Consider the following 24,105-nt stretch of genomic DNA (forward strand, 5'->3'; position numbering starts at 1 on the left):
AGGCTGGATTTTAAACAAAGATATGTATTTTGTAGTATATAAAACCTACATGTGAACAAAACATTAGTGCATATAGTGATGCTCAGAGGACAGGTAAGGACCAGTGATCATCTGCTTTTCCAAATAATGGTGGGCAATTTAAAAAACGAAAAAGTAATAGGCAAAGACCTGTGGAAGAGAGGAGGAAAAAATTAAAAAAAAAAATTTAGAAAAAAATCAAGACAACTGCTGATTTTAAAGTTGATGTTATCTAGGGTGACTTTTCAGACCACCTTTGCACCAGACAAAGTACCCTTAAACCCTTCACAAAATAAAGGGCAAGTTAAAGCTTTCATCTTTTTTTTACTGCTACACACCCATCCCTAATGATTCAGTTTCTTATAAATGTATTAGTGAGCAGATAGAAGTAACTACAACAAAAATAGTACGCATTATTAAAATTGCATGAAATGTAGCAATGTGCATCTTTTATAGTGCTGCTAGAACAATCTGAAGGGTGATGACAGAATTTTCAAGCCCAACCTGCAAGAGAAACCTCAGCTGAATGGGAAAAATGTGCAAAACTGGAGTTTACTGTCTTGTATCTTTTCTTGTAGCAGCCAAAGAGTGCAAAAGGAACAGATCCAAAAATGGGTGAGGAAAAAAGAATTTAAAATAAAGGAAAGCAATAGTCTAACTCAAAATGGCTGGCTTTGCAGCCCTCAGATCCACTGTACAAAGAGATGCTAAACATCATCATCCTTTTGTCTAAGCTCAGATTCTTCAAAAAATCATATTCACACAGAGCTCCCCCAAAGTAAATTAATGCCTGGTATTGATTAAGACAAGCCATGCATAAGGTGTGAGCAAGATGAGGACTGTGGCTGTGCCCAGGGCTGTAATTCGTGTAGCACTAGAACCAGAATGCAGCCAGGGGCCTCACAGCAACTTGTTGAACAAGCTGTGCAGAAATAAAATGCATCAGGGATGCCAATCATCTATGATAACACAAATTTCAGTGTCACTAGACACAGATTACAGTTTTGGAAAGCTTCTGCTCAAAGCAACAGCTTAAATTTTATTTTAAAATCGCACTGAATGATAGGCATACTCCCCCCACACACACACTGTAAAATAATCATGAACACCGGTCTTCCCACAGGAAAATTCAGAGACTGTCGCAGCTGAATTTTAGGATCACTCTGAAGATAAATTTGGACAGTATTTCAGCCTCTCTCCAGCTGAATCTCTGGGCTTCCTCTCTCTCTACAACAAGGCAGATCCTTGGGGGCGCTTCCCCAAAATCAGGCCAGAATTTAAATCAAATCCAAGCATGGAAGGGGAAAAAATAAATCTGTTTTTCTGTGTGATGGAAAGCCACATAAGTGATTTTTTATTATTGAAGGAAAATAAAACATCTTTCATTAGGGAGCAGTTTGGTATCTTAATATGTTTCTTCTTATTTTCTTGTATTCATAAATACAAGCACTGCAAAATCCTTCCCGTGTTGAAGTCAGTGGGAATTTTGCTATGTGGCTTCATTAGATCCAGGATTTCCTTGTAATTGTTGGCAAGTGTGACTAGTGCTTCAGTAAAGGGAAAAAAAAGTTACCAAAAACAACAGCTTCAAGATAAAGTCCTGATCTTCCAAGTACTTTAGCATGCACATGAAATGTCTCCTTCCTCACACCTAATTTTGGTATGTTGCATTTATCCAAGCTAAGTAAACCACACTTAACTTTAGCTGCACTGATCCTGGAGACCCTGGAGACTTTAAAAGCTTAACTGGTCAAGGCTCTGAACACCCTGCCCTAGGCTGAGTCTGTCAATCCTCTGCACCTCTGGCAGGACAGACAATGTCCAGAGGTCCCTTCCCATCTGTGTTATTGTCTCCATTTTAAAGTCTAGCTGTACTTACACAAACAAAGCATTAAAGCTTTCAAGCACCAAACCTTCACTTGAGTTGTACCCAAAACCAGAAGTCCTTACACAGAGACATTAAAGCCTATAAAAGCATTATCTTCCAGAGCCCAATTACAGTCATTTCAATAATCTTTATTCCCATAAACCCCAAGCAATACCACCAGTCATCTCATAGTTTCCAATCTGACTATTTCTTAATACTTATATGTTTCAGGGTTATTTTAGTAATGCTCCTAATTTCAACAGAAAGCTGGAAAACAGGGTACTTCTGCCTGGCTTTTTCCAGCCCATGCTGGAGAGAGACCAGCGACAACTGGTTCTATCTTGTGGGTTACCAACCCCACTGGACAAGGCCATGGCACACAAAAATCTTGAGTCCCTAAGGCTGGATGCCAGCTCCCAGGGTCAGTGTCCTGCTGGACCCTCAGAAATATCTGCTCAGTGAAATCTTGCTCCAGGAATCCCAGCACCCCCTGTTTGTTAAGGAAACTCCTTGCAGTAAGGTTAAGGCAAAGGGACTGTACAGACACCTTAATTACCTCTTATCTCACCCAAATTCTTACCTGAACTAGACAAACCAGCTGCATGCCTTCCTCAGAACTTAGCTCACCCAAAGTGCTGCTCTGTATTCTGTCCTCCTGCCTCCATAGGCTGACCCAGCTGCTGCTCCTCTTCCTCTACTCAGGACACATGAGTTAGACTTCAAATTCTCCAAAATCTACTGCCTAATCTTAAACTGTGTTGGTAAGGAAGTCCTGGTTTCCGAAGTCTTGCATGCCCCACCTCAGCCTACATTTATGGCATTTATGCTCTTTTCCATCCCTGCTGCAAAATGCATTTAAACAGCCTCAGAGAAAAACAACCCTCTCAGAGCAGCATCTCAGCACTTCAGACTGTGGAAAAGTTGGATTGTTTTTGACAGAAGTACAGAACAGACACATTTTATATCCAGACAAGTGACTTACAGGAAAAGACACCCACCTCCTCCACAGAGCAGCACCAGGCACCACTCTGGAACAGTCCTAATGGACTATGCTTGGAAGAGGATTTTGCTCCAGGTCCCAGGATTGCCTGCCCTCTTGGAGAAACTGGGCTCTCCAGAAAACATCCAGCACATCCCTGACCTTCTTTTAAACTCTCCCACAGTTAATAAGAGACTTGAACACACCCCAGATGTGCTATCTGCAAAGCGTGAGCTCATTGCATCTCCCCACCTCATCCAGCTGGGTCTCACCTAAAGCCCACTCAAATTCTGTTCTTGGGTGGCAGCAGATAACAGCACTTCAACACCCTCTGCCACCTGGAGCAACATCCTGCTCAGATGAGAACTTTCACCTACCTGGGTGGTGACGCCGGTGGAGTATAAAATGCAAGTGCTGAGGAAAAAGGCTGTTTTTTCAGTGCTTGGACAAGATTGGGTTTATATTTTGGGTCAACACACCACAATGACCCTTTTCCATTCACCTGCAATGAAGAAACACAGCAAATTAGAAAATCCAGGACCAGGCTGGTAGAGTCCTTTCTAATTTAGTATCCCCAAGTCGCAGCACAGTGCAATGTCTGCACGTAGGCACGCACCACTGCACAGCTGATGCACAACATCCACAGGCAGTTCCACTGCGGATGGTCCCAAAGCCAAGAAAATGGTCCTGAGAGCCTCATCATACACTGTGGAAGCACCCATCTTGCAAGTTGGGATAGCATCTCCAAAGCCCCTTCTCTAAAGTCCCATTCTCATTTGTCCCCTGAATGCTGTAAACCTTATTTTAACTCTCAAAAGCACAGATGTGAGTTTAAGGATCTGTCCAGGCACCAGCAAACTGGCCAGCAATCTTTTATTTAACAGGTTTCTAGGTAAGAAACCAAAGCACCTTCCCCTTGGTTTAGATACAGACACATACTCATTAAACTTTACACCACTCTGGAAAAGGATCTTGCTCAATGCCCAGCTACAAAATAGATCATTCCCACTTTTTCAAAATCTGAAAACCTAATGAATGCATTTTTGATGCACCTAACAATGTAAGCACCCCTGTGCTAGTCATTCTTGATATTAAATTTCACATATTTAAACATAAGGAAGATAAAGTACCTCTTGCTTATCTCAAAGCTTTCTTTGCGAATTTACTAAATAAAGAACCTATTTTTTTGAGCCTGCTGGTTCTTTCAACTTGAAGAAAATTAGGTAGGACATTTAAATCAATTCTATAATCACTGACCTGACACATCAGCTAAAAGCCCTGCACGTAGCAGCACCAGATTTTTTTGGAAAAACAGATGCTACAGAAATGGAAATGTACATGGGAAAAGGATGGGGCAGTTGTACATCTGAACAGTAAGACCCTTCTAAAGATTTTTGGGGGCTAAGTATGAGAGCAGAAACACAAGCTTCATGGAGAAGCTCCTGTGAGCCTACAGTGGCCAGCTGGCCTCCTCCTGCCAGAATCACAGGGGGCAGTAATACCAATTTGTTCATGGATGCTTCATGACTTACTCTAGACTAAAAAGGACTTACAAAGCATGTAAGTTAAGTCACAGGGGTTTTCTGAGAAGAGAAAATGCCTTGCCATCAATAGAGAAAAATCAAGCCAGGGAGAGCCCCAGCTGAGAAAGCAATGCAGCTCTGCAATTGCTGCTGAAGCCACTGCCTTTATTAAAGATCTCTGAGCTGCCGCATCTCTCCAAGTTGTTTTTTAAAAAAAACCTGAATCTTCCTTATACTTATCTTTCCATGCTAAAACTAAGCATAGCCTGTAAGATACCTATCGAGAAGCTTACTTTTAATTAATAAACAGCCCTGGCGGCTGGGAGAATGATTTATCCACCTAGGTACTAACAGGGGGCATCCTCCCAGCTGGCTCTATCCATCATCTCAGTGACAGACTAACACCCTGATCCTTTTCCTGCACCTCTCCCAGACCCCTTTTCCCAGCAGCCCAACCATGCACAACTGGCTTTTCTTTTCCCCCCTCCCTTGGAGACTGTTGCCCCCAGGGAGCAGCAGGAAGCCCTCTGATCAGCAAACCACTACTCGACACTATTCATCTGCTACTTTAGGTGAGCACTTTCTCTTCATGCCTCATTCAGTTCAGCTGCTGGGAGTTAATTTCCCTCTTTGATCTTCCCAGCAAGGTACTCCTCCAGTTTGCTGCCCTGACAACAAAACACAAGGATTTTGGGTGGGTATTGCAACAGCAAGCTGAACCCGGGCACACCCTGAAGCCATCCAGATACTGACAGATCCAATGCAACAGGCAGTAAACAGGGTGACTTCTTTGGGTCATGTGTAATGTGAAACCACACTTCCACCCACCTCTGGAGATACTAAAAGTAGACATTGAGCTGAAGAGATGATGGGGCTGCTCCTGTGCTTTGCCTGCACCCTCTGCTTAGCAAAGACAGGTGGTAGATTTCAGCCCAGGTCTGAAATCAAGTGCCACGTGTTAGGGGAAAGGCTGCCACAGCTGGAGCTGGAAATGCCACAGAACCAATACTCACCTTTAAAACAAGCCAGAATAGACTGTGCCATTCCTCCTAGCAAAGACTAATTCAGGACACTCTAAAATGCTAAACTGCCTTTGGAGGTTAATATTTCATTTCAACTGTGAGGGAAGTGCTGAAATGAAATGCAGGTGTAACTTTTACTTATGATCTAAAGAAAAATCCCTCCAGAGTCAGTGAAAAGAGGCCACCAGGCTCTTCTTACTCTGCAACTCAAAACAGGGGCAATCATATAGTTCTGAGATTAGTTTTTGGTATTATCACCTTTTCTGCATCTTTCTAATGTTTCTAATAAATAAAGGAAGGAAAATAATTCCTGTGTTTTGAAGCATTGGAGCTATTTTGTAAAGACAGTAAGTTTCCAGCCCCCAGCATTTCAGGGCTGGATTACAGAAATGTGGGTTGGAAACAAAATGCCTTCCATGATCCAGCCTTATCATCTACCATCACCCCAACACAGTCCAGTGAGCAAAGCCCAAAGAGCAACCAAAGCAGAGTAGCTGAGCTGGTGCTGGTGGCTCAGGCTCACTGCAGGCACATGTCCCCATGCTGCTGAGAGTTGTCCATCCATCAGCCTCCCACCTGGGCAGCAGTCCTGGCTCCATCAGGTAGGGACAGTGCTCACCAGCTGCATCCACCTGAGCAAGGTGACCCACTGGAAAATACTGGCTGTATTGAAGGAGGTATAAAACACATTCACCAAAAGGTCTGCCACATAAAAGGTATCTCTGTCCAATCTCCACAGGCTTATGGATGGGACCTGCCCAGCTCTTTGCCCAAATATTTGAAAAGCTACACAGATTATCACCATCTCTTGACAAAAAAACTCACAAAAACAACTCAACCACAAACAAAAAATCAAAACCTTAAACCACATATTTACCAGGAAAAGGAGGTTTATTGAAAACATTCAAGGCCTGTAACCCCCAGCCTCTAGAGGAAACAGTGGCAGGGAAACATCCATGCAAGCAGGGGCCTGCCAAATTAATGTTTGATGTGGATGCTGATCCTGCCTCCTCACACCTCTTCTCCTCAGCATCAATTAATGAATAATCCCCAATGCTGTAATCACAGAAACAAGTCTAAGCAAAGAACAGGGAGATTCTTCATGGCTTTCAGCCCCAAACCCCTTTTCACTTGAGGTCCTCCTGTGCTGTGGAGCAAATGCTACTCCCTCAAAAAAAGCAATGTCACAGTGTAGGCACCTCCCTCCCCAGCCCCAAGGCAACGTTACAGTGCTTGATGCAAAGAGCTGTATCTTTTGAGGATCACTGACTCACAATCACACCTCTCGTATCTTCAGTGGCACCAGGGCCACAGCAGGAACACTGGAAGGGAAGCAGGTGTCCCTGGGACTGCTCCAGCATCACCCCTTGATGTTCATCACCACCATTACCATAGACCCACTGGAAATGTGATCTGCCTGGCTGACTGCAGACATGCGCTCGACTGCAGCTCTACAAGAAAGGGTATTTCAGCTCATAGGTCTGTCACCTGGGGTAAACCTTGACACACCACTTAGGTACAGCAGCAGTGTGCTATGTGCACACAGAGCAGGCAAGGGTACTTTAGCAGGGTGATGATGTCCATCCCTCATGATCCCATGGCACAAGAAGTTCTTCCTCTTGACTGCAATGCTGGCTCATGAGGCATCTCAAGGCAGTTACTTTCCCTTCAGCACCACTCATCAGAAGAGAAGCACAACATACAATCTTTTCCAGTGGTCCAAGCAAGGACAGTTGTCCCCCAATCTCTGTTGGATGCTGTTCTAGACCCCTGAACTGCTGCAGCCTGCAAGTATTTAACTGGCTGATGCAAATATACAATCAGCTACAGCTATGACCATCCAGAGCTACATCTGCAACATGATGGGGCACAGTCTAGTGGAAAGAGCTCTGCAGAATAAGCGAGTTGGTGCTTAGGGGTCACCTGTTTGTGCCTTGGATGTTCTGGTCAGATCTGCTCCAGCGGGGTCTTGTGGACAACCCCCAGAGCCACCAAGGCACAGTAAGCATGCTCCTACAGCAACTCTTGCAGGTCGGCACCAGCCAAAATGAGTCCAGTGCAAGTGTTCTGAAACTGCCCTGCAGTGCCAGTTCAGGAAGGTAACTGGGGAAAAATCAGCTTTCCTTCAATATGCACTTCCAATCCAAAACAAAATATCAGCATTATGGCAAAGATGAGGACAGACTCTTCCTTCTTTTGTTGCCTGACCTCAAAGAGATGGTTTCACAGCTGACAGCCAGCAGCAGTAGCCAGGGAGGTGTCAGAGAGCAGAGCCTGCCCTGGGATGCAGGGGCACACACCATCCATCCCCTACTGCCAGACATTTAGACTCTTCCAACAGAAGAGCTCAGAATCATTTACCAAATAAACCAGGCTCCTCTGATACAACATGCCATGGACCTTTCTGCTTCCACAGGCACTTGGCATAGAAGAAAGCTGATTGTGTGTCCCTTTAAAGTACAAAATGCCATTAACAAAGAAAAAAAAGGAAAAAAAAGTACAAAATAATCTTGCCCTTTCAGGAAAGCACCCAGAGGCATGGCTAGCACATGGTTACAGGCAACAGGATCAGCAAAATGAGCTTGTGAGCAACTGCTGCTTGCTCCAAGAAGTGACACCTGAGGAGCTCATCCAAAGAGGTCTGCAGCATTTCCATCACCTGCCAGATCAACTCCCATGGGGTCCAGAGGCATGCTGCTGTGTGCCACAGACTTATTTTGCAGGAAGAATTTGGAGCAATACCCTCATCTGGTCCTTTTCTAAGTGGGGCAGAGGGTAAAGACTGAACTGCTGCTTGTTAGAAATGAGGAAGCTTCAGCAAAGTTTCAGGAGAAGCTTTTTGGTTTTGGTTTTTTTTTTTTTTTGGTAAGCACAGTTTCTGTTCTTTAGAATTACAGAGCTGTGCAATTTCTGGAGCCCTGGGAAACCACTGACAGAGCACATCAGCATCACCTTGCTAGTAGCAGTGGGAGATATTCTGCATTTTGCTCTTCCTACTAGAGATGTCACATTGAGCAGCAAGCCACCCTCTGAGCCCAGCAGTACTCATGGAGATGCCAGGGTAAGCAGGGGACAAGGCAGTGTCAAGCTCCTGCCACCCAAATGCCAAGACAGGTAACTCCTAACCCATGAGGCTGGAACACATCACAGCATTAAAGGGCAGATCCACAGACAGAAGGAACTCATATCAATTTAGATTTCTCTTTCCTGCCTTAATTTTTCTGAAACTCGTATTAACCTCCTTGGACAGAGCCACCCAGGCCTTTAACAGCACTTCTGTCACCTACAGCAGTGTGTGGTCCCTGCTCAGATCCAGTTGTCCACACAGGGACAAGCTTGAGCATCTCAGTTATCCCATTACAGTACCTTGAGCCATGTTAAGAGACCATCCTAACACTAAGCAGAATTCAGCAATGGGGCAATTAATGGACTTGCCACATTGCAATGAAAAGTCACTTTTTTTTTTAAGGGCAAAGCTGCTGCTTGTGAAAACTACATCCTACACCCTAACAATTTAATGCAGAAGCAGAAATATTGAGAAGCAGTGGTGTTCAGTCCTATCAGTACAAGGCAGTCCTCCCCAGTGCCCACTCAGCCCCAGGACCCCTCTCTACAGTGAGAGCTTGTCAAGCACTCCAAGCATTGCAGGCATTTCTGATAACAAGCTTGCTACCACCAAGTCCGACCTCCAAGCACAGGACTTGTTTGTTGACTTTCAGTATGTGGTTTGTTAGTTTATTTAAGTCAGAGCCAGCTCTTTGAGGAACAAGATGGGGAATGAGAGAGGGAGGAAGAAAGTCACTAGTAAAATCATATAAATCATAAGAAGAAAGAACTTGTACAGAAAAGAGTATCCTTGACACTAAGAAGTGTGTCTGCACTACACAGAGATGCACATCTTATGACATATGTTAAAGCATTACAGTCCATTAAATGCAGGAATTAATATGGTTACTGGAAAGCTAGAGCTGTGCTAAGTGTAACAGGAGATCACAAGTGGAAGAGTCATTTTAATATTTGAGAAAGCTGTTGGACTGAGGAACACTCAACCACGTATATCCAGTACATGCCCAGAAACAGGAGCACCTTGCAGAGGACCACATCTGCACCCAGAGGGGGAACACCCCTACTACCAGCTTCCCTGCCTGGTATCCCACAGTCTCCTCTGCTTACAATTGTAGCCATGGCCATGCTGGAAAAGCAGAGGAGGAACGTATCCCACAATTTCAGCACCGGAAAATAGAGAAAGCACTAGTTTAAGAGGTTTCATCAAGAAGAATTCCTAGGAGAGTTATCTGAAATTTCAAGCTGGTTATTGAAGGCTAACAAAATTCTAAGTAAATGGAAACAAGAGTCCTTGTGTGCCAGAATTAAAAAGGATGCACACAGGTCAAAAATAAATAACAAAACCCGGTGACTTTTGTCATTCCTGAAACAGCATTTCCAAACCACCTCCATCTACAAATAAAGTGTTAAGTGGGGCAAAAACAACCCAAACAAAACGTGCTTAAAAACAGCAGAACCTTCTCCATATCTCCCCTGAATTTCAGACTTGCTGCACCTCCCTCCTGCCAGGTCTCACCTTGCCATGGCTTTTCTCCACCTTTCGGAAACACTTGTTCAAGGAGAGGTTGTGTCGGACCGAGTTCTTCCAGCCGGTGGGAGCCGTGGCGAAGTAGGGGAAGCGGTCCAGGATCCAGCTGTAGATCTCCTTGACTGGCAAGCTCTTGTTGGGGGACTGCTCAATCGCCATGTAAATAAGAAGGCTGAAAGAGTAAGGAGGTTTGGAAGTGGAGGATTTTTTCTCAGGGTTCTGGTAGCAGGATGGCGAGAAGGATGGCACACTGTCACCCTCGATGTCATACAAGGGGCTAACAATTGGAAGGCCCTCGCTGCCGAGGCTGAAGTTTGTTAGCAGGTTAGTACTTTCGTGCAGCCAGTTCAAATTTGTGAGCTCATCATCTGCTGAATCCCTGTCCACCACAGTGGCCTTTGGCTTGCCAGCGTCGCCTGCGTCGGGCAGGCTGCCCACCCCATGGCACTGCCGTAGTCCTGCAGCTTTCTCTGCTCCGGGCGTTTCAGCTTTCTTATCCGGAGTCATTCCAGTGACTGGACCCATTTAGCTTGATTGGTCTGCAACAAAGGACACGGTCAGAAATCATTGCAAACATACCACAATGACATTCAGCAGGAGCACACTGAATCCAAGCGTGGGGCTGCACCATCCCCATGCTCTGCATGAACACTGAAGCCGCTGGTGAGAGCCAAGGTCCAACAGGAGCCTCCCAGTCAACTCGTGAGCATGTGCTTGGCTTATAGCAGAGCTTATGGGAAGCACTTGGAAACTGCTGTATCTATCTAGAAACACCAGTTCAGACATAGAAATAATTCATGTCAACACCTGAAACCTGGAAAAAACCTTAACAGGTAGGATCTAATCCATTCAGCTCGCACATTAACTCTTAAGTTACTCATATTGTAACTGACCCTGTTTAGCAGTGGTTGCCTTTGGACTGGTGTCCAAAGAGTGAAAAAGGAATTGCAAACTTAAATCAGAATAAAGTCTATTGTGGTCTCAGTGCAAATGAAATCTTTATAACCCCCTACAAGCCACAGTTATTCCCAAATGCTGCTGCCTGTTTCTACCAGGGGAAGATCTGGCCAGCCCATCTATTAATCACCTGGGACCCACAGAGCTGCCTGGACCTAAAAGATCTTCTTCCCCTCCTGCAAGGGCTTGTTGCCCTCACCTGGGCTTCCCTGCACAGCAGAGAGTGCTGGGACCAGTTCTCAACAGGAAGCGACCAACCACTGGGGTGGCAGCTCAGACCTGCAGGAACAATGGCTCACCGGTTCGATTAAAAAAACCCAAAACAACAAAACACTAAAACCCTAATTATAACACTATTATCTATAAAACAGTGCCACTCTATTCATGGTCTAACAGGCTACCCATGCTTTAGAGGCACTATGCCAACAGAAACCACCTTGCTTGTAGAGTTTTAAAAGGGATCTTCTAGCAGACTATGTTATGAGAACAGCTGTTTTTTCCCTGCTGATGTGAGCAATGTAGAGATGTAGGGGGTGCACATGTACATACACGTTCACTACAGACATAAGACACTCCAGCTGCGGATGCAGTTCATAGTTGTAAATAGCACAGAGCAAAGCTCAGGTTCATATTAACCATAAAAAGATCCAACAAAACAACCAAAGAAAAACCCAAACCCCATTCCAGTTCCCTGTCCCTGTAAGCGCTATCATTCCGGTTTCATGCTCCAGGTCCCAGCGCCAGAGCTCAAGATGAGAACAGTTTCCATATCACATCTCACCAGACAGCTCCACACAGTTACTGGATGTTTTCTTACACCAGTTTGCAGTAAACATTTGTCTCCTTGCACTTGCATCTTCTCCTACCAAGTGTCCACTGCCTGGCTCTGCCACCCCCAGCCCCATCCAGCTCACCATGTCCCTGCCCAACCTCTTTATTTTGGAGAAGGGGAGCGATACGTGCAATGGAGGAGTGACGTGGTGACACAGAAAGGCAACAGGATAATCCATTTTATGCTCCCCAGTCCTGCCAGCCCCTGCCTGGTGCCAGGCAGTCATGAGGTGCACATTTTGTGCCTCCCCCAGGAAACACCGTGTTGCCCACCAGCAATTTTTATTCCTCTCTTCATCTGCTCACACACTCTTGCACCAGCTACTGCAAAGCTGTGTTGACAATAGCACCTGCACTTATGCTTTTACCAGTAGTAGTGCTGGAAAATATCCATAAATTTTTTATTTTCTGTTTCTTATTCTATTAAGTGCAGTGATGAATATGATTAACTACCAGCTCAGTCAGTGAAAAGAAAAAAATTAAAGCAAAGAGAGCTGTTCAAATAGCTGGTCAAGAATAGCTTTGCTCTCCCTACAATTTACTTCTCCCCCAAGGCACCAGAGCAAATTTATATTGGCAGTCAGCAATGGCTGGCTTTAAACATAGCCATATATGCATATGCTCATGCCACTTCTTCAATCCTTTCTTAAATTAAAAAAACCAACAAACAAAAAGCTAGTGATAAAATTCATACAATGAGACAAACCCCAACTCTGCTGCAACATGAGCTGCTCTGTTCCCTTTATAGTGATTAACTTTACCCCCTTGTTCAGCACCACTTCAGGCAGCTACAAAGGAGCTTACACCTCACAGCCATGTTTTGGTAATTTTAGCTCTCAGTTCATGTTACATGAAATCTCCCTTTACAAACCTTCCATCAGCATGGCAGATCAAGAACATGCACATGCTGATGCACACATGCAAGTCTGAGGTCACTGCATTCATTTCTTAGGGGAAGGGGGCAATAAAGTCCGTTTTCGACACAAAACTGGCCTGGGCACGCTCAGTCTTCTCAGAAAAACACGGGAAAAAATATAACAACTTATTAACCTGGCACTTATAATCAGGTAGCCTTCATGGTGTCAATGCACTACTTGTTTGCATGCTACTATGTTTCAGCAGAGAACCATTAGCATATTTAATGCCATAACTGAAAACAAAAATTATTTGCAGGTAACATACTTACAGTAAATAAGATAGGTTAGTGTCATATTTCTCTTAGTAGAGGCATTGCAAAAATCCACATCTCATTACCTTCTTATCCTAGTTCACCACCTCACACACCTTCTACATGAACAGATCAGAATTATTTTTTTTCTAGAAAGGTCGTATTTTTTCTAGAAAGGCCATACTAGACTATTATCAACTAATAAATAAGGAAAAATAAAATCACAGGGGCAACACCAGTGCCACTGGAGCATAACTGAAGGCACACAAGTGGGTTAGCTTGTGTACTTTCCAGAACCCCTCTTCATTCACATAGACCCTTAATGACATCCATTTTTTTCTCCCTGTGTGCTCTGCCTATAAGCCAACATGACTGTGAGAACACAGCATCCAAGCTGTCATTTTCAAGATCACCACTTCCAATATTTGGGGTTTAAGGTTTTACATAAGGGTCATGGGATTCACCAAAGCCATCTCTGCTGTAAACTGGCAGGGTTTTGTGCCCAGGGATGACCCAGCAGAAAAACCACAGTAAGAGCAAGGAGAACAAAGCGTGAGAAGGAAAGAGCACAGAAGCAGCTCTCCAGTGCAGATGTTTTGATAATTCCCTTGGGGACAGCCTCAGCCCTGTAGGCAGAGCCAGAAAGCAACCTACAGCCAGACAAACACAAAAATAATATGCTTTAAGCACACCTCTGAAAAATATGGAAGAGTTTGTGCTCTGCCCATGTGCTTTACCCTCCCAATGAGCACAGAGTGACACAGCACACTGCTGTTCACTGGTATTAACACCTTCAACTGGAAGCAGAGCCTCATGCATCCAAATCCTAAGGAACTCGACGATCCTGTTAGCACCTTCAAAACAAAGGCCAACCAAAGCATTTAGCCTTCAAAGTATCAGAGTGGAGGTGCACATCATTTTGCATGGTAATTACAGACAGAGAACTATGATTCTAGGGTAAGAAGATAAAAAGGCTGCCAAGTCAACTGAGGCTGCTCAAATAAAAGTTAGGATGCATCAGAAAAGGAGGTGAGAGAGACAACCTTCTTCCAGCATCACATAAAAGCCAGGACCTCTCTGCTAATCCCTGGCAGCCCAGCACCCAAAGCCCAGTGAAGACCTGCTCTTCACTGAGCACTCACAACCCAAGCAGCAGAGCCCAGGTCTGAAGGGGCTGACTAAGGCTGCAGGTATCTCAAGGTAGCACTCGGGTCCAGAGAAGCACAAACACATCAGAGGAGACTCAGTGTCTCAAGACAAGGCAATACTTTTTGCAGTCTTCTCTCAAACTCACTGGAGAGCAAAGTTTGGGAAAGGTTATGAGCACTGAAAGGTCCTCAGCCTAGCAGAGCACATCTGGGTTAAACCAGCTTTGCATGCCCCACAAACACCCCCAGCTGTGACTGAATTGATGGAAGACCTTGAGCACTGCCACGTCCTGCCACAGGAGCAAATGCTTTTATGTGTGAGCATTTAATGAAGACAAAGTTGCTTTAATAAAGATCAACCATTTAACAAAACTGGAAGTCCAAACAAAACTTTAGCATATCCTCAGGCAAGCAGGTTTATTTTGCAGCAGCCCTTCTCGGAAGAAGTCTCAGCTCCAGCAGAATCCAGGCCTAAAGGACAAAGCTGTAGCAGATGCCACCATCCCACCAACAGAGACCTCCTCCAAACTCAGCAGCACTGCAGGTGTAAGTGTACAGGTATCAGTTCAGTGGCCACCATGCTTGGACTCACTGAACTGGCAAGAAAGAATTCAGTTTTTTTGTCAGAAGATGCCACAGCCTTGTCCATGCCAAGTTAGCATGAGAACAGAGCTGCTTGATCCTTCTTCACCATGGCATCAGATGAAAGGTGCCCTTTTGGCACCTGCACAGCATCAGTGCCCCGGGTTAGGACAACCTTCTCCACAACTAAATGCACCTTTTTATTTCTGCAGGACCAGCCAAGCAACTATGTCACCTCTGCTAATAGTGGGAAGACCTGGAGCCTGCCAACAGTGATTTTCCTCCTGGTTAAAAAAAAAAAATCTTACCTGCATATACATTGTCCAAGTCTGAGGAGTGAAACATAATTTTAATTCAGGAAAAAATATTTTTAGCCATATCACACTTAATGACAACAGCTCTGCACACACTCTTTCCACAAGCAGCTCAGGGTGCAGCCTAAGTTACAGAGCCTGGCAGCTGTGCTTCACACGCAACTTCTGTCCTGACACAAACAGGCTCTGTAAGAGTATTTAAGACAATTGATACGTGCTTTTGCATGCAAACAGCTACACCAAGAGCAAACTGCTCCATAGATTTTCCATATTCACTTGCATCTACAAGAAGCATAAAGGTTTGTCCTACTTAAATACATCAGTGTGTGTTGTCAAAAACAGCCCAAGAATTAGACAAATAAACGACTGTCACTGCTCACCTCCCCAAACTGGATAAACTTCCAAGTTATTGTGCACATAGCACAGGACCAACTATAAGTCTTTGCATGCTGAAGGGAAATAAAAAAAAAAAAAAAAAATTGGCACAACTAATGCAAACCCATCAATAAAAGGTACCCATCTGCCTGACCAGGAGCATTAAAAGGATGACACCAAACCATTTTGCTTCCTACTAATTCAGCCTTTCCCCCCACTCATCTCCTTTGTCTCAGGCTGCCCATGCCCTGCACACCTCACACCCCTGCTGGAGGGCAGCTGAGATCCTCCCCCCCAGCCCTGAGAAAGCCTATATTTGATTATAACACTATATGATGTCACGTATCCAAGACAACTAAAGGCATTACAGTCTTCTGAGGATAAAACCACCTCTCAGTCACAGATCTCAGCAAGCTGGGACCCAGTGTCTGTGGAAGAGATGAACACCTGGGTGACAAAGAACATCCAGAGATGCTCCCTGGGGCAGCACCCACAGCAGGCAGGGCCCTTCTGCTCCTCCTGGTTGGCAAAGCAGAGGAAAAGTAAAAATAATGGGTTTAAAAAAAAAAACATTAAAAAGGCATTTATCACCTTCTTAAATCCAGCCTGAAAATAAAACCAACCAACCAAAGGACTGGACAAGCCATAAGCTCAGTGGATTCATGTGAACCTTGGCATTGGTGGGCTCAAAGGGGAAGAGAGGTTTTCCAGGGATTTGCAGAAATACTTCCAAGTCTCTCTCATGTCAATGTTCTCCCACATCTGTGAAACAATTAAAGGCAGGGTAGTGAAAAAAAGTAATGAAAAACAATTCAAAGGTCAAATATTAAGAGAAGTTAAGAAATCTTGCAATAGGGAAGGGATTAAACAAACCCCTATCATAGCCCAGGAAAGGGCAGGGAGCAGATGAACTAACTTTATTCATAAAAGTTTGCATTGTTAAAAATTAAATACGCACATATACACACACAAGTGGGTTTGTGTTTGACACAAGTATCTGAAAGAAAAATGATATGTGAGCTCAGACATGCCCTGACCCCAATTCAGACCCTGCACACAACCCAGAGCCTCTGGGACATTTATTCCACTGCTGTCTTCAGAGTCTTTGCAAACGTGAAGCTTTTCCAGAGGCTGCAGTCACTGTTGGACCTGGCTCCCTGTTCATCAGATTTAAAATATGCACATAAAAAGAGTCTAACAAAGAAATTAGGATATAAAAATAATAATTTTTAATAAAACACACACACGAACAAGCAGTGAAATCTAAATTATTAAGAAAAAAAACCTTTGGTGAGACACAAGAAGGGGAGGGAATAAATACTTTCAAGAAAAATACTTTACAGCCAATAGCTTTTCAAGAGATGCTTGTGAGTTATTTTCCTTAAATTCAATACTGTGCTTGCTAAGTGGACTAAAATGCAAAAAAAGTAAACCACTGATATATTCACAGCTAAGCCATTTGAGCAAGTAACTAGCAAAATAATTCTGATGCTATTTCTCTTTCCAGGGTAACCTTTCTGTGTGTTTCTTTACTGTCTTCTTGAAACAGAAGTGAACACAGCTACATTTCAGCTGGTGTCAGTACCAATTTACCAATGCTAGAAAACAAAGCTGTCTTTTCCATACAGCTTTTCTGCCTCCTTCAGCCTTACTAGCACTAAAACTCCCGATTTCCAGTGGAAAACCAACAACTTGAAGCTTCACTTCATGTGACCCTTCTGCAAGATTTAAATGGAAAGCACCATTGGAGCTGTATCACAAAACTACCTCATCAGTACAGCTTTGCTGTGGATTATACGATTCCTCCAAAGCCATCTTGCCCTGGCCCCTGGAACTTGCTAGAATAGATAAGGTATCCTAGATACCAAGGTTGAGCCAAATTCCTTAAGAATTTGGTCACTGTCCTAACTCTTCGGAAGATAATTGGTTAGAAATGAGTCTGTGTAATTGGTCAGTTCACCTTTAGAACTTCTCACTTAGATTGGATGCTGTTCTTTGCATAAACTTTTATCGGCTGTAGTTTGAATCCTCCCTGAACCTATAAATATGGCTGTCTGCCCTTTGTTCTGAGAGAATCCCTGCTTGACCACCCTTCGCATGAAATAAAGACTCTTGTGGAACTCGTCAAGTAAGGTCTCCGATCTTTCTCTGCTGATGAAATGTGAGCTTTCCTGAGAGATAGCTACATGTTAGCACTCTCTGGTCCTGGCAAGTCCCACCAGGGACCAAAAAAGAAAAGCCACACTTTGTGACTGCGAAGCCATTCCCACTTGCTGCTTCCCAGCTTCTGCTCCTAAAGTGCAAGTTGTCCTCCAGAGCCCAGGGAAGGAAAAGCAATGCTCTTCACTGGGCTGACCTCTCTGGCCAGCTTGCTTTTAATTTTATTCCACCAGTGTGGAATTTGTCTTTCTGTTTAAACAAACAAGCAAGCAAGCAAACAAAAAACCCTCCTACTTTTCAGTACCTGACATCCCCAAACCAAGCCAAACTGGCAGATAACCGATCTGGGGATGATCCTCACAGACCAGAGCATAAGGGATGAGTGGCTGCTGCTCAGCAGCAAGCTTCCCAGGTCCCACTCCTTCAGCTCTACTTCATGAAACTTTCCCAGGTTCTGAGCTCTCTTCATATCCAGTACTTGCCCCAAATCTAAACACAACAAATCCCAGTGACACTGTTGAAAAGAAAGCAAGCATGGGACCACACTTAAACTGGGAAACTAAAAGTAGCGACAAACTGCAAGATAGGGATGCACTGAAAATAACCTGAGAGAAGACACGAAGGCTGAGTGTGCAGAAGAGTAGGGATGGATGATGATGCCTAGAGTAGTCAATTTAATGGAGTCCCTAACATTCTCAAACCCTTGAGGAAAAAGTAGGGAGTGCTAAATCTAGTCTGAACATAATGGGAAAAAACTTTGAATGCACTCAGTAAAAAAAAGGTCAAAATCCACATCACTGACTTTCAGGATAAGTATTCCTATCTTCACAAATTCCAGGTTTCTCTTAAAATGGTCCTGGTGCCCCTGAGCAACCACTCATTAAAATGGGTATTCCTGCCCCGAACACAGCTGCTGTGTTTCCCAGCTGCTGACCATAGAGACCAGCACTGAGCACTCAGCAGCACCCTCCCAGCCTGGAGTGACCCAACCCTCACACTTCCACAGCCATAATACTTTACAGGGAGCAAGCAGAGTACCAGGGGTCATAAAGATGCTGGCTGGCATCAGGCAGTACTTCTTCCATCCCATGCAATATATTACCCAAGCACAGAGAGCTGTCTCTTCTTGCTGACCTAAATTGTATTTTGGAAGCATCATGGAACATCACTGCATGCTTTTTACCCAGCATGGTGAGGATGAGATGGAGAGCTCACCATCACCTAGCATGATCACCAAATCAGCAGGTGTAACGTGACAGGGAACAAACACACACAAAGATACAGCCAGAAGAAAAGTGAAGCAGCATCTCAGGGGTTTCTTGTGTTCTCCCTGTGAGACAGGGCAGTCACTGGATCTGGAAAGAGACACCCCACATGCAGCCACAGGGAGCCTCCCCATGTGGACAGGGTGTGCAAGCGAGCACTTGCTGAGAGTAGAGCTGGGTGCTGCCCTGAGTCATCTGGAGCCACCAGAGCAGGAAGTTGCCCAACGCTTCAGTTGTGGAGCACGGCAACACACACACACTGGGATGAGGCACTCAGTGCCTCCATCTACTTCCCTCAAAGAAGTTACCATCAGTGCAGTGACATCCTACAGATGAGCTACCACAAAATGCACTCATTTACCGGGAAGGAGGAACTGCAAATGCTCAAAGAGCCAAAGGGAATAACCCAGAAGTTGCACCTCTGCTAAAAGGTAGCGAGCATTCATCCAGACTGCTGACAGCCATTTGTCACAGGGACTGGAGACTGCTTTTCATCCATTCGCAGCCAGGCAAGGAAAGTTGAGTTTCATACAGCTCGATTTGCACCACAGTAGTGCAGTAAGACCATCCCAAAGCATGGAACAGCACAAAGAGAAGTGTGGCAGTGGTGGCTGGGGGCACACTATCACTCCTCCCAACACCATCCTTTCTGCCACCTCGCTGGCTATAATCCCTCTGTGCAGCTCTTTCTGATAAGGTATCACAAACCTGCACATGTAAAAAGACTTCTGAGAGCCTGGGATACTTCCTCTCATAAACAGCAGCTCCTTTTAACCCCAACAATGAATAGGCAAGGAGAGATGTCAGGGCAGGAAGGTGGAATTACAACCCCAGTGAAATCAACATGAAACCAAGCATTCCCATGTTATGGGAACAAACAGTTCTGCACAAGAACTCTATGGCTCTCTCACCAGTTTAAACTCTACCCATGTACAGCATCTTCAGATGCCAAACTATCTCATTCACCAGAAGAGTTTGCTTTTGCTTAACACGTCAGGTTTTCAAGTGTATTGCACTGAGTGGAACAGAGCCTGTGGTTAATAAAGACAGCAGAGATCAGCCTGACACATCCCTAAGCCTCTGTCTTCTTCCCAAGGCACTCCACTCACTTGCCAGGCAGTACTTCTCGTTTAGCAGGGCCACTAACACACCTCTATCTGCTCCACTACTTACTGGACTGGCACATCCTGACACAGAGTTGCTGGCAATGCTGGTGCCTTCAATCCCAAGCTCTCTAGAGGACCCTGAAAGGCTCCTCAAGCAGAAATTCTGTGGGGGCTGGAGCTGTTGAGTCAGCACGCTCCTTGGTTGGTGCCCCTTTTAGACAAAAAAAATCTTACTTCTGGGCACCCTGAAGAGGTGCTTCAGCACAGCCCCAGCAGCAGCACCCAAAGCAGGTCACAACTTCATCCTCTGGTCTAGACACTGCCAACAAAGACATCAACCAAGTTTTGTTCCAGCAAGGTCCCTGAGAGTGCTCAGGGCCACATGCCTGGATTGATACAGGGCCAGCGCCTCCAGCTCCCTTCAGGACCTGCAGGGCAGCCAACACAGCACCTCCACCGCAGTCTGCAAGTGTAAACACCGTGTACAGCAGCACTGCTCAGTTTATGGGCACACCTGATAACACAAAAAACCCAAACAAAACTAAAAACCAAAAAGTACAGTAAAGTCCTATAGGTATTTCAGGCAACTCAAACACATCAAGTGAGAATCACCACCTCCTCTCTATTTCTACAAAAGTTCAGTGGCACAGCCGGACACAAGTGAGCCCCCAGCAGAAGCTGACCCACTGCAGCTCACAGATAACACGCCCAGGCACCCGGCTAAGTTCATCAGCTCAAGCCCTGTGCTGCACTAATTGCTACTACAGAGCTTTCAGTTCAGACTTCTGTCCAACTACTTTCTGCAGAGCTTGGGAAATGTGAGTTGGCACCTGCCGAGAAAAAAAAAAGAACAACCGGCAACCTTCAAACTAGTTCAAGTTTCCTGACATAAGATAATGCCAGCTGAACTTTTCTTGCATAGATGTAGCATCCCACCAGACTTTAAGGAGGGGGGGAAAAAATCCCAATCAAGAAACAAAACTGAAGTTAAATTTCAGTATATTACAACCCACCTATTACTAAATTTGTCTACATGTAAGCCCACCAATAAAAAGATTTGGAGAGTGCATGTGGGCATATATACACATATATACATGGTAAATTATATAAAAAGTTATCTTGATTTCATAGATTAGGTATAAAGCTAATCAAATTGCTTTCTCAGCATTTAAGTCTACCGCAAATCAGCATGTTTAACTCCACACTTGTAACACAGCATCCATCCACAGGCAGGCACCACAGCAGGAACAAGACTTTATTGGGTCGTCTTCAAGGTTTATTTTATTTCTTTGTTCGTTTTACTCTTTGTTTGGGCCTTGTCATAATCCAAACCCTTACCAACAAAAGCTAGTTTCCGCTCCCACAGCACCTGAACACCAAGCACGCCGGTGTGTCCAAGCAGGAGTAAGGCAGGAAGGCAGTGTGATGCTGCAACCAACTCATCGCCCAACTTCACCAAAAAAAATCCCGAAAAAATGGGAAATCTCCGAAGGACCACGTGCGGATCCCAGCCTGCCCTCGAGCACTCGGCCCGCCAGCCGTTTCCTGGATTTCACCCCGACACGCGGGAAGCCCGGAGCGCCTCCCGCAGTGCCCCCGCTCTGCCCGGCACGGGCTCCGCACAGCCCCGGCGCTCCCCGCCGGCCCGGGGCAGCGCGGCGCGGCGGAGCCACGCCGAGAGCGCCTTCATGTCAGCCAAGGAAGCGCCGAGCCGGATGGGGGTGACCCGGGGGCCAGGGCACGTCGGGGCCGCGCTCCCAGGTCGCGCTGGCCGCGTTTTCCATCATCCCAGCTGGAGGCGCCGGGGGAGCGGGTGAAGGGAGGGGGTGCCCCGCGGAAAGCCGGCGGGCGGGAGCTCCGCGGAGCCGCGCCGGGAGGAGGAGCCGCGGGTGCACGGCCCCGCGGGGAGGGGGTGCGTGGGGACCCCCCTTCCCACGCATCGCCACCGAGGGCGGCTGGAGAGGAAGCGCCGCCCCCGCGCCTCGTCCCTCCGCGGGGAATGAGGGGACGCCGCTCACGCCGCCCCCTCCCCCGGTACAGCAGGACCCGCCGCCACACTCCCCGCGCTTTCCCCTTCCCCCACGGAACCCGCGCGGAGCGTCGGAAACAAAAACAACTCACCCCCCAAACCCGGGGCAAAGGCGAAAGCTAAACGGGGAGCAGGCGCGGGAGCAGCCCGAGCAGGCGAGGGGCGCGGGGGCGGCGGGCGGCACTCACCGCGGTCATGAAGCCGCGCGGCCGGCGGCGGACACAATATGGCAGCGGGGGGATGTGTCAGGGAGCAGCTGCTCCCTGCGCAGCGGCGGCGGCGCCGCCCTCCCGCTCCCCATGGCAACCGCGAGCGGGCCCGGCCCCCCCGCCGCCGCCACCGCCTCCTTCCCGGCCGCCCTCCCTCGCTCCCGCCCCCGCCGCCGGCACCGCCTCTGGCAGCGCCTCTGGCAGCGCCGCCGCCCCGCGCCCGTGAGGGCCGGGAGCGCTCCCGGCTCCGCTGCTTGCCCGGGGTTCCGCTTCCCCCCAGAAATACAGCACTTTCCGAATTGTAAAAATTTTAAAGTAGAAATGCATAAACTCTCCTTTTAGTTTCGCTTCCCTTTCCTCATTTTCTTTATATATACTTACATACGTATATATTTTTTGATTTATTTTTTTTTAATCCTCTTGACAAAAAAAGCCGCCGTGTTTGCCCTGCCTTGTAGTGCATCCTCGTCCACTCGTGCTTTTGGCTTTCAGCTTTCCACCAGGGCATCAGCTCTGCTGTTTGCTCACCGGGCACACTCGCAGTTCTACATCATAAAGAAGACCTCGAGAAGTCGCTTGCAGGAGGAAGTCTTGTTTCGGAGCTGATCTTCCACTAAAAAAAAAATAAATAAAAAAAAAAGGTTTAATTAATTTCCCAAGGTTTCCTCGATACGGCTGAAGCCTGCCTTGTGATGACTTGCGGTAATTTTATCTCTATGGAGCGATGGGAATGCGTTTCAAGGAAATTCCTCCACTCCACGTTAGGAGGAACCACTGGTTGGGTTGATTCTTCTTTTTATTTGAAATGGTTTCAGAGAACAACCTCTTGGGGTTTTTAAGAGTAAGGATACATCAGGCTCAAGGTTATAGCAGGTATTCTCCCAAGAGAATCGAATCCAGTGACAGGGAGGCTCCTGCTGCACCATGAAGCATGACCAGCTTCAGAAACAGAGCCCAGCCACAGAATTCTGATCAGAACAAATTGTTCTCAGCAACTTTCATTTAGCTCCTACCTAATTTCCACTGATGGAATGCATTATGATTCATTCAACCTTTTCTTTCTCCTTCTACAACCTCAGAAGTTAGCCAGGACCTTCCTACACCCTGGGCAGACATCAGAAGTGCACTTGTATTAATTATGTGTTGCTGAAAGCATCCTCCATTCCCAAATCATTAAAAACAGACCTAACACTGCTGGTACCAGCAACGCTTTGCCCCTAAGAGGCTCTTTTGCCTAAATTCCCGTTCCTCTGCAGGTGCACAGCAGCCTGCCTCGTGTGCTTTCCACACCTGGCTGCCTGGGCAGAGGGAGGAGCAGGGCCAGCGGAGCTCTGTTTGCCCGTTGGGATCTGGGTGTGTTGCTCCGACTTTTGCCCTGCTAGGCGGCAACCTGAAAGAGAGACGTTTGAATCCAGGGTCGCTCCAGCTTCAGTTTGTTCTGTGGAAGGTTCTGTTTGGGCCACCAAAGGTGGTGGCTGTTCTCAACCTTTGATTGTATTTACACCCTGAGCTTTAAAGTGTGTCTGCTCACACGTTCTTTCCGCTTACCCCTAAGAAATGCAATCTGAGTTCAGTAGGAGTGCATGCTCTCTCCCCCTTTAGAGTTTAGTGGAAAAAGCCACCACAAAACCAACCAAGAATTAAAAAGTAAAAGTTGTAAATGCCCTGAAGTCGATGCCCCCTCAAACAAACAAAAATAAAACTTGGCCTTTGAACCAGCATTTTATTTAAACCAACTTAGAGCACAACACTTCACATAAAATAGTATTTCTACACCTCCTGAAAAACATTGTCACCTTTATCTTCCTCAGCCCTCTCTACTCCTCAACATACCCATGCTAAGTCTTTCTGGCTTTAAACTATGCTACATTTTTCCCAAATTTGCCAGTTTTTCATCAGTAGAGACAGTAACCAAGATCTGAGGTTTTCTGGAGCACCTTCTGCATCTCCCCCCCATC

At 46.0% G+C, this 24,105-nt stretch overlaps 1 protein-coding gene across 3 annotated transcripts in view; it reads right to left on the reverse strand.

Annotated features, from left to right (window-relative positions):
* The window catches only part of FOXN2 (forkhead box N2), a 30,846-nt gene extending 8,623 nt beyond the window's left edge, over nt 1-22,223 (reverse strand). For 2 of the 3 annotated variants that reach the window (XM_033055858.2, XM_033055856.1), the window contains exons 1-3: nt 22,127-22,223; nt 9,992-10,542; nt 3,242-3,366 (exon numbers count right to left, since the gene is read on the reverse strand). In XM_033055858.2, the coding sequence (XP_032911749.1) occupies nt 3,242-3,366; nt 9,992-10,528 (662 nt within the window). In that variant the 5' untranslated portion in view covers nt 10,529-10,542; nt 22,127-22,223. The other variant, XM_033055857.2, reaches the window with a different exon arrangement.
* Nucleotides 22,224-24,105: the final 1,882 nt, after the last annotated feature.

This window comes from Catharus ustulatus, chromosome 3 (assembly GCF_009819885.2).
Source record: "Catharus ustulatus isolate bCatUst1 chromosome 3, bCatUst1.pri.v2, whole genome shotgun sequence".
Taxonomy (NCBI): Eukaryota; Metazoa; Chordata; class Aves; order Passeriformes; family Turdidae; genus Catharus; species Catharus ustulatus.